Genomic DNA, 13,941 nt, shown 5'->3' on the forward strand with positions numbered 1-13,941 from the left:
AAAAAAATCATCTTTGTAGGTGGCATAATTGTGTAAAAAATCCGAAAGGATTTTTCCTCCTGGAACTAGTAATTATAGTAAGGTTTCAGGATACAAGGATAATATACAAAAGTCAATTGCTTTCCTACATATCTGCAATGAACGATTGGAATTTGAAATTCAAAACACAACACTATTTACAGTAACACCATAAATATGAAATACTTAGGTACAGATCGAAGAAAATGTAAGCAGGATCTATATGAAGACAAATATCAAGCTGATGAAATAAAGCAAGATCTAAATAAATAGAAAGATATTTCACAATAAGACTTAACATTTTAACAAATGTCAGTTTAGATGTGAGTTCAGAAACTTCATCAATCAATATGTACAGATGGCAATAAGTATATGAAAAGATGTTCAACATCTTATGATATTAGAACTGTTGATTATAACAACAATGAGATGCCATCACACACCTATTTGAATGGCTAAAATTAAGAACACTGACAACACCAAACGCTGGTGAGAATACAAGGCATCAGGAGCTCTCATCCATTGCTGGTAAAAACGCAAAATGGTATAGTCATTTTGGAGGACACTTTGACAATTTAGTATAAAACAGTCTTACCATATGATCCAGAAATAATTTTCCTAGATATGTATCCAAATGAGTTGAAAACATGTGTCCATACAGACCCCTCTACATGAATGTTTATAGAAGCTTTATTCATAATTGCCCCAAATGGGAAGCAACCAAGACAAGTGCTTCAGACAGTGAATGGAGAAACAAACTGTGGTATATCCATTCAGTGAAATTTTATTCAGCAATAAAAAGAAATGAGTTATTAAGCCACAAAAGAAATCTTGGAGTAACCTTAAGTATACATTGCCAAGGGAAAGAATCCAGTTTAAAAAAGCTACATACTGCATGATTCCAACTATATGACATTTCTAGAATTACAGACACCAAAACAGATTGGTGGTTGCCATGGGTTCAAGGGGAGGGAAAGAGGGAGGAATAGGATTTTTAAGGGCCCTGAAGCTATTTTCTATGATACTGTAATGGTGGATATATGATACTGCATTTGTTAAAACCCAAAGCACTGTACAACACAAAAGGTGAACCCTCATGTCAACTATGGACCTTAGTTAATAATAATGAATCAATACTAGTTCATCAATTTAACAAATGTACTATGCAAATGCAACTCTTAATAATAGGGGAAATTGCACAGAGGAAGAGTGAGTATGTAGGAATTCTATACTTTCTGTTTAACTTTTCTGCAAGCCTAAAACTGCTCTAAAGTCTAAAATATATTGTAAAAGAAAAAATACATAATAAATTTAAAAATTTCTTCACAGCAAATTACCTATATGTGTATAAAAATACCTATATAATATATATGCATGTGCACACAGTCAGATAAAATAACCATATATCTCTTTTCATGACAACTTTTTAATGTTGTATTCTGTTATTTTCCCTTTTTCTCTTTCTGCAGTGACTAACCGTCATCAGGAAGTGAGGAAATGTAGATAATTATGCTAAATTATGCTTACAAGAAATTTACTAGTGAAGGGAACTGGGCTGAAATGGAGAGTTGTAGGAATCTAAAGGTCTACTAAAGAATTATTTTAAAAGGATATAATGATACCAACTATAGAAATATGAACAGTAGCTCATTAAATTTTGTTCTTTAGTTATTCCGCTTTCTTCCAAGGAATACAGATGGATACATGAATATAAAACTGTTAAAATGTGAGAAAAACAAGCACATACCAAATCATTGATGCTGATCATTAGAATGTGCTGATATTCTCTTCCGTCTTTACCTTCAATATCACAATCAGATGATGCTACTGGCAACAGAACAAGGATCAGGGGAGGAATTCCAAAGATATACCTAAAAGAAACTAAATTGAACAGTGAGTAAGAATAAGCTAACTGTTGTAAGTTATATTATATAGTTTGATTGTGTTGTTTCAGTTGGCCTCATCATTTCTTTCTTTTTTTTTTTTTTAATTTACTTTGAGAGAGAGAGCAAGCACAAGCGGGGGAGGGGCAGAGAGAGAAGAAAACAGAGAATCCCAAGCAATCTCCAAGCTGTCAGTGCAGAGCTCTGCATGAGGCAGATCCCATTAACCTTGAGGTCATGACCTGAACCAAAATCAAGAGTCAGACACTTATGGGGTGCCTAGGTGGCTCAGTCGGCTAAGTCTCCAACTTCCACTCAGGTCATGATCACACGGTTCGTGGGTTCGAGCCCCGTGACGGGCTCTGTGCTGACAGCTAGCTCAGAGCCTGGAGCCTGCTTCTGATTCTGTGTCTCCCTCTCTCTTTCTGACCGTCCCCTGCTCACTCTGCCTCTCTCTCTCTCTCCCTCAGAAACAAAACATTTTTTAAAATACTTAAAAAAAAAGAGACACTTAACCAACTCAGCCCACCCAGGCGACCATTTATTTCTAATGCGTTTTTAAAATGCATCTCAGCTTTTGGATAGTGTGGGAAAAACCCTAAAATTCAATATTATGTAACAACCAACGTAGGATTGCATTTCAGAGTTTAGATATCTTTCACTTTTTTATTTAAAAATTAGTCTTTGGAAAAGCACCAAACAGGTGCGATGAAAGCAGTCTCTTTGCCTTGGAAAAGTGTCTAGGGTATAAATCAGTTTATTTAATCTCAGTTTATGTTGAGCATTTCTACAAGAAAAAGCATCTACAGGTAAACAGGTAAGTTACAGGTAAAAAAAAAACAGTTAAAAATTTTTGAAGTTTTATGATTGGTGGCATGCATATTTACGTAAACCTTGATGGCTATCCAAGTATCCAGCTACTTCTGAGGGCAGCATTGCAGGAGGTTTATTTCCATGGTACTGTACTGTGATTATATTCTTTCTTTTTAATAACGGACCTTAAAGAGTTTAACCTTCCCAAAATTGTGACAAAGTTGACGCTTATATTTTGATACTTTATCTTTTCGTTTTCTAAGTGCCCAGAGACCAACATTTTCTTCAAACACGGTTCTGTCTAGCTTCTTGACCTGTTAGAAAAAGCCACTAAATAAATTCACGCCTTGTTAACTAATGATTTATATGTTTTTGATAAGCCTTCCCAGCTAGAGACAATTGTCTAAACAAAAGGAATTAAATTAAAAATGGTATCATTTCAGGCAGTAATAATGCCCTGATGGAAAGCCAGTTACTCCCAGAGACATTAAAATCTGGTTATATATGGACTTATTCTTTGTAAACCTGCCAAAATGTCTTGTTTGTATCTTTCTGCAAACTCTTGACCTAAGTTGACAATATATTTCCTGTGAATTTCTAAATGAATTTTAATTGTACTTGTTGACTGCAAGACGTTTCACATCTGTGTGTTTTCTGATTCAGACTAGAAACAATACTGCCTGGTACCCAAGGACCTAATATTGTTACAATCTAAAGACTGTTAAGTACATCATAAAGTTCCCAATAACATTACCACCTATTATATCATTATCTGTCATACAAAAATCAATAGCACTCTCCAATAAATTATGAGCTCTTAGTGACCCATATTTTTACAAATAGAAGAAGTAGGCTAAATAGCAGGTATAAGAACAGATATGAATCCTACATCTCCTCTTCATATATCATGGACACTTGACAAAGTAAGACAAACAAAATGAGACAAGGAGTTTATTCATAGCTCTGAATAACACTAAGTGTTTATCTGCGTTCAAGCAAAATTTACATAGATTAATAATAATGATGATGATAGTTATGTTTGAGTAGGTATCATGTGCCAAGCACTTTGTTACCTTATTACCTACATTATCTGTAAAGATCAAAAGACTCCTGCAAATTAATCCTTTTTGTAAAAATCAGATAGTAGGTACCAGGTCCAGATTCTAACCTGAGTTTACTGCTTCACCAGGATTTTATCAGAAATGGCCATAATCTTTTATAATATGTAATTACATTAGTCCTCTGAATGTAACCCATCTCTTTGTAATATTACACAGCTCTGCCTCTCTCTTGTATCACTGTTCTGCATCCTGAAGATTCTCAAACAATAATCAATCGCTATTTATTTATTGAATATACTGGATTTGTATAGATTGCATACAGCCAAATTTCATTTTTTCTGTCTTGTTACAGGTATCCAAAGGTAGATTTGGAAAGAGTAGATGATAAGGAGAAGTTATACCACATACAACTTAAGGGGAATATAATAAAATAAATAAATAAATAATAATGAAAAAAGAGACACTTTCACTGTTATAAATAAATGCTATTTTAAAGGTCCACCCTTTATGTTTTAATAGAGGAGGTTGTTTTACTTTCTATGAGTAGCACGTGTTGTGTCCTCTTCACCCTAACTTTCAGTAACTAGTGTTCCCCAAATTCATTATCAATCCATTTATTCACTGAATGACATTTTATCAGGGCTTTCAATGATGGCTTGGCAGAAAACTCAGTCTTTTTTATGTATTACAGCTAGTTTCTCAATTCTGAAATAATTTGTCTTGCCTGTAGAGAGTGTCTTTTGTCGCTGTTGTTGTGAAACAGGTCAGCTCCAGATGGACTAGAGCAACACAAAACACAGAGGGTTTGGAGTATGGAGACTTCTGGAGGTTTTGTCTTGCTCTGACAAAGGCTTGTATGACAATGGTTTGTGAGACTGACTGAATGACAGCATCTTTTAAGTTTCCTTTAGCTGATCTGTAAAATGAAATCTTTAGACTAAATGATCTCTTAACATCCCATCCAACTTTCAAACACCATAATTCTAAGAATCTCTCTGGCCATCCAAATGAAGCATTTCTTTACACTTGAAGTCGCTTCTGGACAGTACTGCAAACAAACTCAGGGCTTCAGACTCACATCTCTCAGGTTCCCATCTCTTGAATTAACAATTTGCAGTTTGGTCTGCAACTGAAGTCTTTTCTCCACATCATCTAGAGAGTGAGCATATTAATATTGCCTAGTTTGAGCATGCTCTTGACATTGTTGTCACAAGAGGAAACAAATTCTGCTTTTATTCTGTTTTGTTTCAGGTTATACATAGAAACGTGCCCCTTTCCCAACTCTGAACTTTTCTTTAGGTTACAGAAAAGGCAAACCATAAGGAATAATGCAAGGCAAGCTTGGGCCTGTGGAATTGTCTTTAGATTTCCTGAAGGGATTGAAACTGGAGAATTTGTTTTCAGTAGGGAATTTGGTTAAACCAGAATGATGACTGTCTAAAGAATTCTTGTTAGTTTTTAATTTAAGCCAAACAATACATTCAATCCTCAGCTGTATAAGTTATGGGGTCAAAGTGAACATAAAAAAAATTAGTTTCTACAGGAGTGCCTGGGTGGATCAGCAGTTTAAGCGTCTGACTCTTCATCTTGGCTCAGGTCATGATCTCAGCTCAGGTCATGATCTCAGGGTTCATGAAATTAGCCCTGAGTCGGGCTCTGTGCACACAGCATGGAGTTTGTTTGGGATTTTCTCTCTGCGCCCCCTCTCTCAAAATAAATAAACTTAGAAAAAATTAGTTTTTCTCCTGTCTATCAAATCCAATTTTTCATCAGCCTTTAAGACCAATGAGTGTTATTTAACATCCGTAATAACATTTCATGGACCCATTTTCACTGGGAGTTAAAAAAAATACTCAAAAGACATTCAGGATGAAACAGAAAACATGATCTGAATATATAAGACTTGACTTTAATATGAACAATGGACACAACCAAATTGGTGCACAAAGCACACAGAAATTTAATAAACAGAAAACAACCATGTGTCGTATGGAAATCATCTCCTTAACGTTACAAACATATATTTGATTATCTTCATCTAAAGAAATCTAATATCTGTCATAACCAATATTAAGACTTTATTGTAAACTCTATCCACAAATCCCATGATAAGCCCTTAAAGGTATTTCTACAGCCATCCTATGATTTTTGCATATAATATGTCATTTAATCTCATAACCACTTCAGTAGGTAAGTGCTACCAACTAGTCACAGTTTTGCAGGCAGAGAATCCGAGGAACAAAGAAAGTTTTCCTCATATATAATGAAAGACAGTATGAAGAGTTCAGAAATTTAGCTTTTAGCCACCGTATACTGCATCCTACAAAAACAAGTGTGTGTGTGTGTGTGTGTGTGTGTGTGTGTGTGTAGTCAGGGGGAATGTATAAAAACACAGCTTTTCTCACATGAACCTTGCTAAGGTGCTTCCTGGCAAAGCTCTAAAACACTGCATCATACACTCTTATTTCAGAAAACAGACCCTAAATATTTGCTCTTATTATACTAGGTTATGTGTCAGAGGCGAGATCCTTAAAAATAATCTCATGTGCATGAGTGTGAATATGACATATAAGTTGGTCCCATAAAATAGCCTTTTCATTTTTGTTTCAGATATGGAAACATCAATGTGGCACCATGTGTGATTCTCTTGTGTTCCTGTTCAGGCTTTCTCATCATTCTCAGATCCCTGTCTTTACTATTCCATTTTTAGTCCTCAAATATGATTACATTACCTAAACTAGAAAGTATAGTTGAGAACCACATAGTAGAGCCTCGACTAACTCAACTCCCAAAAGAAACAGCAAAAAAACCCCTCTTTACAGTAACTCTATCCTTAAGCTTCTAGTGAAATCTCTTGGAACAAAATGCAAAAGCCACACATTATTATGAGAAGTTCAGAATTCTATTACTTTGTTTGCTAGTAATAACTTGCGGTAAATGAACAATATAGATACACTTCAGGAAATAAAGCTCCCTGTTAATAAAGCACACACTAGCTTCCATTTTTTCTTTTTTTCTTTGCCTTTTTTTTTTTTTTTTTACCTCTCCACTTCAAATCAGAGGTGATGCAGGGATCAGAACCAAGAGCTATAAGAAAGAAATAATCGCAGGAGATCCATGGCATTGTAAGGAAGACCGGGATGTACCTAATTTCTAGTTGTATACTAAACTTCTGGAGGGCACCTATTACAAATCCTTTTCCATAATTGTCCTCCATACTCTATCCCTACAACCCCCTTGATTTTGGTACTGATCTGCAACTTCTTCGCTATGCCAGTTCTTGATTCTGTAATAACCTATGAAAGAGAGGAAAGACTCCTTTGATCTAACGGTGTAGCCTGGAAAGCGCACCGAGCAGGCGTGAAACGGAAGAGCAAACTGCTCCCTACTCCCGCCCCCTCCCCCACCCGTCTTTTTTTTTTTTTTTTNTAATTTCCCTCAGCAGATCTTCGCCCCATCACGTCTCATTTTCTCCTTTTTTTTCCCCCTTCCAGTAAACTTTTGGGCTCTTTTCCTTGGCCATATGGCTGCCACCGGAATCCAGGTCCCTCGACTCGGCTCTGACCTTGTCCTTTTTACTCTTTGTCCGTAGTCCGCACAAATAAAATACACTGCATCTCTGCAAAGGTCTCGAATTTGAACTTACGCCTGGTTAATTCTGCCTCCTCCAAGGAGGACCCATATAGGAAAAAAGCAAAAACCCGAAACTCGCCTTCTCGGTGCCAGCCCAAGCACCCGGGTTCCCAGCAAAGGGGACGCGGCACAGCCCCAGTCGGAAACTCCCAGCCTCGCAGAGGGGGCGAAACGGGGTTTTCCAGAGACCTGTCCCTTTAGGGTTTAAAAGCGCGTCCCGTGGGAGCTTCGCTTTCACTTCTCTAGAGAGTACGGAGCTCCGGGAGCCCAGGTACTCGCCCCCCCCAGGGCGCCTGCTGACCGACGGCAGCGCTGGCTCGGGAAGCCCGACGGCGAGCCGCTCGCTGCCTCTGAGACCTGGTTGCCACCGCTGAGCGGCGCCGAGGCTGCAGCGCTCGGGCTGGGGCGCCTCGCAGCCGGCCAGGAGCAGCGGTCCCAAGTGCAAGTGGCTGCGGGCCAGGGTACTGAGGCGCGGCCGACGCCTGCCTGCGAGACAGCCAGTGCTCCCGGCAGGTCCAAAGTGCAAGGCTGGACTGTCCCGGACGCGCCGGGGAGCCGGGCCCGGCAAAGCGTCCTGGAGTCCCCCGGCGTGCAGGGCGCGCGAACCTGTGCGCCTGGAAGAGGAGCCCTTACCATGGAACATGGTCTGCGGGAGGCGGGCGTGGTCATGATGACCGCAGCTGCAGCAGGAGCAAGCTCTCACCGCCCATAGTCGCTGCCAGGACCCTGGTCTTCCGCGGAGGGGCCGGGAGTCCGTGCGGGGCAGGGCGGTCTCTGCGGCTGGTTGCTTTCACCCACGCCGCGCCTGCTGCTTCATCCATCCCAAGGGGGGCGGCACACACCACGGCCCGACTCTGCGCTTTGCCTTTCCCATAACTTCCGTAGGATCCGCCGGCAATGTACTTTCAGTTTCTACTTTGCGCTGGGTCTGCAGGTTCGATCTTCGGGTTCAGCACCCGGGCGCCTTCACCGTCCCACCTCTCTGGAGCACCTGCGTCCTGCCCCAGCTCTTTCCGTGCACCTGGACGCACCAGAGGAGGGCGCGAATTTCCAAAGCACCACAGAAGGAAGGAGATGGCCTTCTGAATGGGAACAATTCGAGGCAAAACACTTTCCAAATGACCTCTAACCGTCTTGGCAAAGCCAGGCGACTGGGATCTAAAAGCATTGGTTGCTAATGTGTCCACGGAAGCCGCAAATGTGTAGGACGAAAGCTCGGCTATTGCAAGCCTACGACGCCACAAGGGAGGCGTCGCCACGGATGTAGTGATGCCAAGTCGTCTTGGGGGGGAAAAAAAAGGAAGTACAGAATGTTTAACAGGGTCACGCCCTCGGCCCCTCAACCTCTGTAATCAGGCTCTTTCTGCCCTGTGGTTTGTAGATGCACCTGCCCAGGTGAGACCTCAAAGAAAAAATAATCCTGTGAGTGCATCTAATCTGGTAAGTGTATGTTTGGACCCAAAAATCAAAGCCCAAATTGAGTGGAGGAAATGGAGACAGACTATAATAGTCGATAACTATGACTTCCACGTACACATTTATCGGAATTGGGCAATAAATCACACTATCCATTTTGATTGTGTTTTACTGAAGAGTTCATTTATTTTTCTAAGCGCGAATTATTTTAGAATTTCCTGTCCGAATTTGTTTTCTGATATTCTGCAGGAACCCTGCTTAAAGAAGGTGGGTACTGTAAAGTGATAATAGTGATGATGACAATGGCTGTCATTTATCTAGCATTTGCTTTGTACTAGTATTGTACTAAGCATTTTCTATATATCGGCTCATGCAAACTTCTCTGAGTAGACAATTTTCTTATCTGCACTTCACAGATGTGGGAATGGAGACTTCCTTAAGTAACTTGCCAGAGTTCACTTAGCTAGTTGGTAATAGAGCTTGGACACAAACCTGCTGTGTTTTGGCTCTAGAGTTCATGCTTGCAAACTCTGTGTTAGTGGTCCTTGTGAATAATGTGGAGATTGATGCCAGGAGGGTAGCAGGGTCAGGGGTCATGTGGGTGTGCCTATTCCCCATTGTAGGGACCTCAGGAAAGCTTTCTGAAGCTTCTGAGTTATAAACGGAGACTCAAGCAGGAACGAAAGTAGGGCTGTGAACCTTCCAGAATCTATTATCGTGTGAACAAAGAAAAGAGGAAAAGAAAGAAGGGAGAAAGAAATAGAGATGAACAGTGAAGTAGAGAATGAGACAGAGTTGCTCAAGCTGGATGGTTGGATCTCTGATTCTTCTTTTAGTCTCACTTCTCACATCCAATCCATAAGCAGATCTTGTCAACTTTACCTTTAAAATAAATCCCGAATCCAATCTATTATGTGAATTGCCTGTGAGCAAATCATTAAAACCCTGCTGTCCGGGGATCATCCAGCTTTCACCCTTGCTGAAGACTCCTTCACTTTCCTCACAGCGGCAGGATATTTGATTTACACAATACCACCTTCTGTGGTCACCCTCTGGTTACTTTCCAGTGCGTACCAAGCCCTCAAGGTTCAGGGTGATCTGGGCACTGCTGCCTTCTCTGACCTTCCCTGCTGCACATCTCACTATCGCACATTTTTCTTTCCCGAGCCCAGCCTACATCCACTGAGAAGAACAGTATCCAGGACACAGACATTCAGAAAGTATTGTTGAGTGACAGAATGAGACAGGACAATTGCATGAGAATGTATGAATGAGAATATGCATGAAGAAGATGTATGTAAAGGCAGAGGGAACTAGAAGGAAAGAGGAAGAGAAGGGGGGAAGCAATAGAGAATAAGAGACAGAATGGGGTGGGAAAAGCCAAGTGTTTCCATTTGACTGGAACCTAGAGTGGGAAATGGGGAGTGGAGAAACAGGAGGCTGGAGTGACTTTTAAAAATGAATTCTGCAACTAAACACACCTGGATTGGTTATTTATAAATTTAAAATCCCTGATAGCAGCACTGAAGTATGTAATTGCACATAGCCTACACCTTTAAAAAATAAAAAAACTTTTCAGGGACAGATAAAAGAGCATCCATCACTAACTTGCTCAAGGGGAAATCCGTCTTCCTTTTCCATGCAGTCATAAAACATGACAGAATAAAGGCTTGTGCATAAATGAACTTTTGGGAATCATGAGGGAAAATTCTGCAGAGCTCCAGGAGAGGACATGTAAATTCCTCACTAAATTTTGACCCCAAATGTAAAGAATCACTCTGAAGAAAATATTCATAACGAATTTGGAATTGTTATTGGTATGTGAAAAAGGACACATTGTACCTACATCGAGTTATTATTTTTCTTTATATAAGAGAATTAATACTGTTTGGAAAAATATTCCAAAACGAAGTCTTAAATCAGTGGTTGATATTTTGAGAAGCTGAACATTATTTTTTATCAGACACATGGATAAGGGTTAAACAATTTATGGTTTTTTTATATGCTCATGTTTTATGATTAGAGAAATGGAGTGGTTACTATAAAGTTCACTCATAGAATCCGTGAATTGTGCAGAAAAATCAACATGGAAACAAAATAGTACATCGTTTATGAATTATAACCAATAAATATTAAGAGGGAAGACATCATCTCAGAAAGATTTATACAATGTAATAGAAACAATTGAAATAAAACGATATGAATGTCTACTTAAAGAGAGAATTGTTAAAGGTTAATCAATGTCTTTTTAATTGTTCTACAATCTTCAGTCAAATTAATCAATTTGTGGTAAACCTGAAGATATTTTCGTGATTAATTATCTGAACTATTTGTACCCAATCTAATATGACTATTGTTTATAGTCTGAGATCTGAGTGCTAGCTATCTTTCTATGGATTTAGAAAAAAATTAATGTTTTAATTTTATTTTTCAGAGAGACAGAGAGAGAGAGAGAGAGGGAGAGAGCATGAGCGGGGAAGGGGCAGAGAGAGAGGGACACTCAGAATCCAAAGCAGGCTCTAGATGGTTAGCACAGAGTCCAGCATGGGGTTCAAACTCACGAACTACAAGATCATGACCTGAGCTGAAGTCAGATGCTTAACCAGCTGAGCTACCCAGACATCCCTGTCTATGGATTTTTTATGAGGTAACTATGACTTCATTTTCCAGGCATAATGCTCAATATATTTCAAACCATAGACACACCACACACACATAAAGCCTCATATGTACTGAACAGTTGCATAGGGGCCTATGCATGGAAGATCTCCCTGCTTAATTACTCTACTGTCACTATCTTGAAATTCTTAATTATTTTTGGATAAGGGGACTTTCAGTTTCACTTTGCACTGGGCCCTGCAAATTCTGTGACTGATCATGCACACACATATATGCATGTCTTCAAGATGGTTTCACTCTGGTGGGGAAATGTGTGTTAGATGTGTGACTTCAAAGATAAAGAATATTATGAAAGGGAAAGGATGAGATGTATTTCAAACAGGGTTTAAGGCAATCTTGACTCATTTTAAAAATTAGTGAAACTAGGATCTAAAAAATGTTAACTTACCTCTCTAATGGAAAAATAGCTGTAAGTAGACAACTTATAATTCTAAATCATATCTGTTTTATTTTCAAGCCTGAGCTTGAGGATGGATTTTGAATTTTATCAAATGAGTACTGAGCATCTATTTACATGGTCATACTTTTTCTTGTTGTATTCCTGAATAAACTACAAATTTACCATAATGCTAAATTCAAGTTGCTAATATTTAACTTAGACTTTTACAATCATATTTATAATTGGTATATGTTTGTTCACATATTGTATTTAATTAGACTTGGGCTGTTTCATCATATTTTCTTGGCTCCACAAAGGGATATGGGAATTCTATTGTTTTGTAAAACCGTAAATGTTTAATCATTATATAGACTATTTGTTTCTGGGTGACTGACTAGAGTTCAACAGTAAAACATACTGAATTTCATGGGCTATAGCCCGGGGATAGAATGAGACTGTCTATTTCAAGCTATAGAAGAATCCAAATAAAACGGCCCTTCTGAGGCTGAATCAGAATATCAGGAACCCTACTGTAAATGTGTATGTCAGCATATCACTGATTGCTTGAGCCATGAAAATGAGTGAACTCATCCAACTTAGAAGAGATAAGAAAGAGAGAAAGCTAATGCCAGGGGGAAACGTGAGACACAAACATTAAGGTTAGATGGAGAGAGGGTGCGCACCAGCAGACTAACAAGTAGTGGACAGCAGAGTGGGAGAGGCAGAAGTCGGTGTCCCAGCGTACAATTTCAAAATAGGTTAAGTAGTCAGTATTTCCAAATGTCACAAAAAGATCGAGCAAACTGAAGATTGTAAAGGGTGTCCACTAATTTGGCAGAGTAGAGTTTGTCTGTGGTTCTCCTGACAATGATTTGAGAAGAGCAGTGTAGAGAGAAGCTATATTCCAATTTGTGGGCTACAAGGGAAGATGCAAAGAGAAGAGACAGCTTTTAAAAGATCTCTGGAAAGATAGAAGAAATCAGGCAATGGTTTGAAAGGCATGTAAAGCATAAAAGAAGTCTCCATTTTCATGCATGAGAAGAACTAAAGCATATTTATATATTAATTGGTAAAATTAAGGTTTTTGGAAGAAGCAGGAAAGGATGGAACCGACCAACCCAAGATACATGACTTTTTCATGTGCACCCTTCATTTATCTCTCCTCTTTCATTTCAGTCCTTAAATTGTGTAGTTCTAAACAATCAGAATCCATTATAAATCTGGTATCTAATTTCATGTTTCTTATTGAAATGTCCTCTATGACCTCGCCTGAGTACTCTGGATTGAATATTGGTGAGGGTGAGGGCGAAATATTTCCCAAATTGCTGTTCAGAGGGAGGAGTGGTAGCTTATGTAGTTTGCATCATCTAGTCCTTTTTTAACTAATGGGTATGTTATTGGCAATTAGGGTTTGTTTTATGCACTAAATTTTGGAGGGACTGTGCTTTTAACTGTTGCCTTTGTAAATGATTAATGAAAGAAAATTACACTTATGACAGTTTTCTTCATGGACATTATTTGAAGAAAATGGAAAAATATTTTCCCTTATTGCTTTAAAATCCCTGAACAGACTCCCTTGACATCATCCAGTTGTTATGTGAGCATTTTGAGTTGTTCTTATAAGTTTTATGGACAATAGTGACAGTATTGTATTCAACCTGGAGTTCTTTGAAATCAATAGAATTCCTTCCAAATTACAGATTCTTCCCAAGTATGACCTGTAGAAAAGGGAGATAACCGATTGCATGTGTCTTGACTTGCTGTTCTTACAGAAAACCAATGCTCTGGGCAAACCTGTGTTAATATCCAAAGATGTTATAACAATTACTGATTGACATTGCTATGTCTAAGATTCTGGGAAGCCTGTCAAAATTCTTCTATTTAATTTAAATTTAGACTTCTTTTTCTAGTATGGAAGGCTGTGTGTTTTATTTAAATCCTTTTATTGTTAAATTAGAAAGTTAGTTCAATCTGCTTCTCCTTCAGGCAAGCCAAAGTGCTCCAACACATTTGTCATTGTGTTGGACTCTTAGAACAACTATTAACTTGTACATGACAT

The 13,941-nt window shown here is 38.9% G+C and overlaps 1 protein-coding gene across 3 annotated transcripts in view; it reads right to left on the bottom strand.

Annotated features, from left to right (window-relative positions):
* IL7 (interleukin 7) overlaps window positions 1-8,327 on the bottom strand; it is a 55,337-nt gene extending 47,010 nt beyond the window's left edge. For 2 of the 3 annotated variants that reach the window (XM_077774585.1, XM_077774581.1), the window contains exons 1-3: window positions 8,042-8,327; window positions 1,766-1,899; window positions 1,641-1,643 (exon numbers count right to left, since the gene is read on the bottom strand). In XM_077774585.1, the coding sequence (XP_077630711.1) occupies window positions 1,641-1,643; window positions 1,766-1,899; window positions 8,042-8,051 (147 nt within the window). In that variant the 5' untranslated portion in view covers window positions 8,052-8,327. The remainder of the gene's footprint in view (window positions 1-1,640; window positions 1,644-1,765; window positions 1,900-8,041) is intronic. The other variant, XM_077774574.1, reaches the window with a different exon arrangement.
* Between the last annotated feature and the right edge of the window lie 5,614 nt (window positions 8,328-13,941).

Source organism: Crocuta crocuta, unplaced genomic scaffold (genome assembly GCF_008692635.1).
Source record: "Crocuta crocuta isolate KB4526 unplaced genomic scaffold, BGI_CrCroc_1.0 scaffold81, whole genome shotgun sequence".
Taxonomy (NCBI): Eukaryota; Metazoa; Chordata; class Mammalia; order Carnivora; family Hyaenidae; genus Crocuta; species Crocuta crocuta.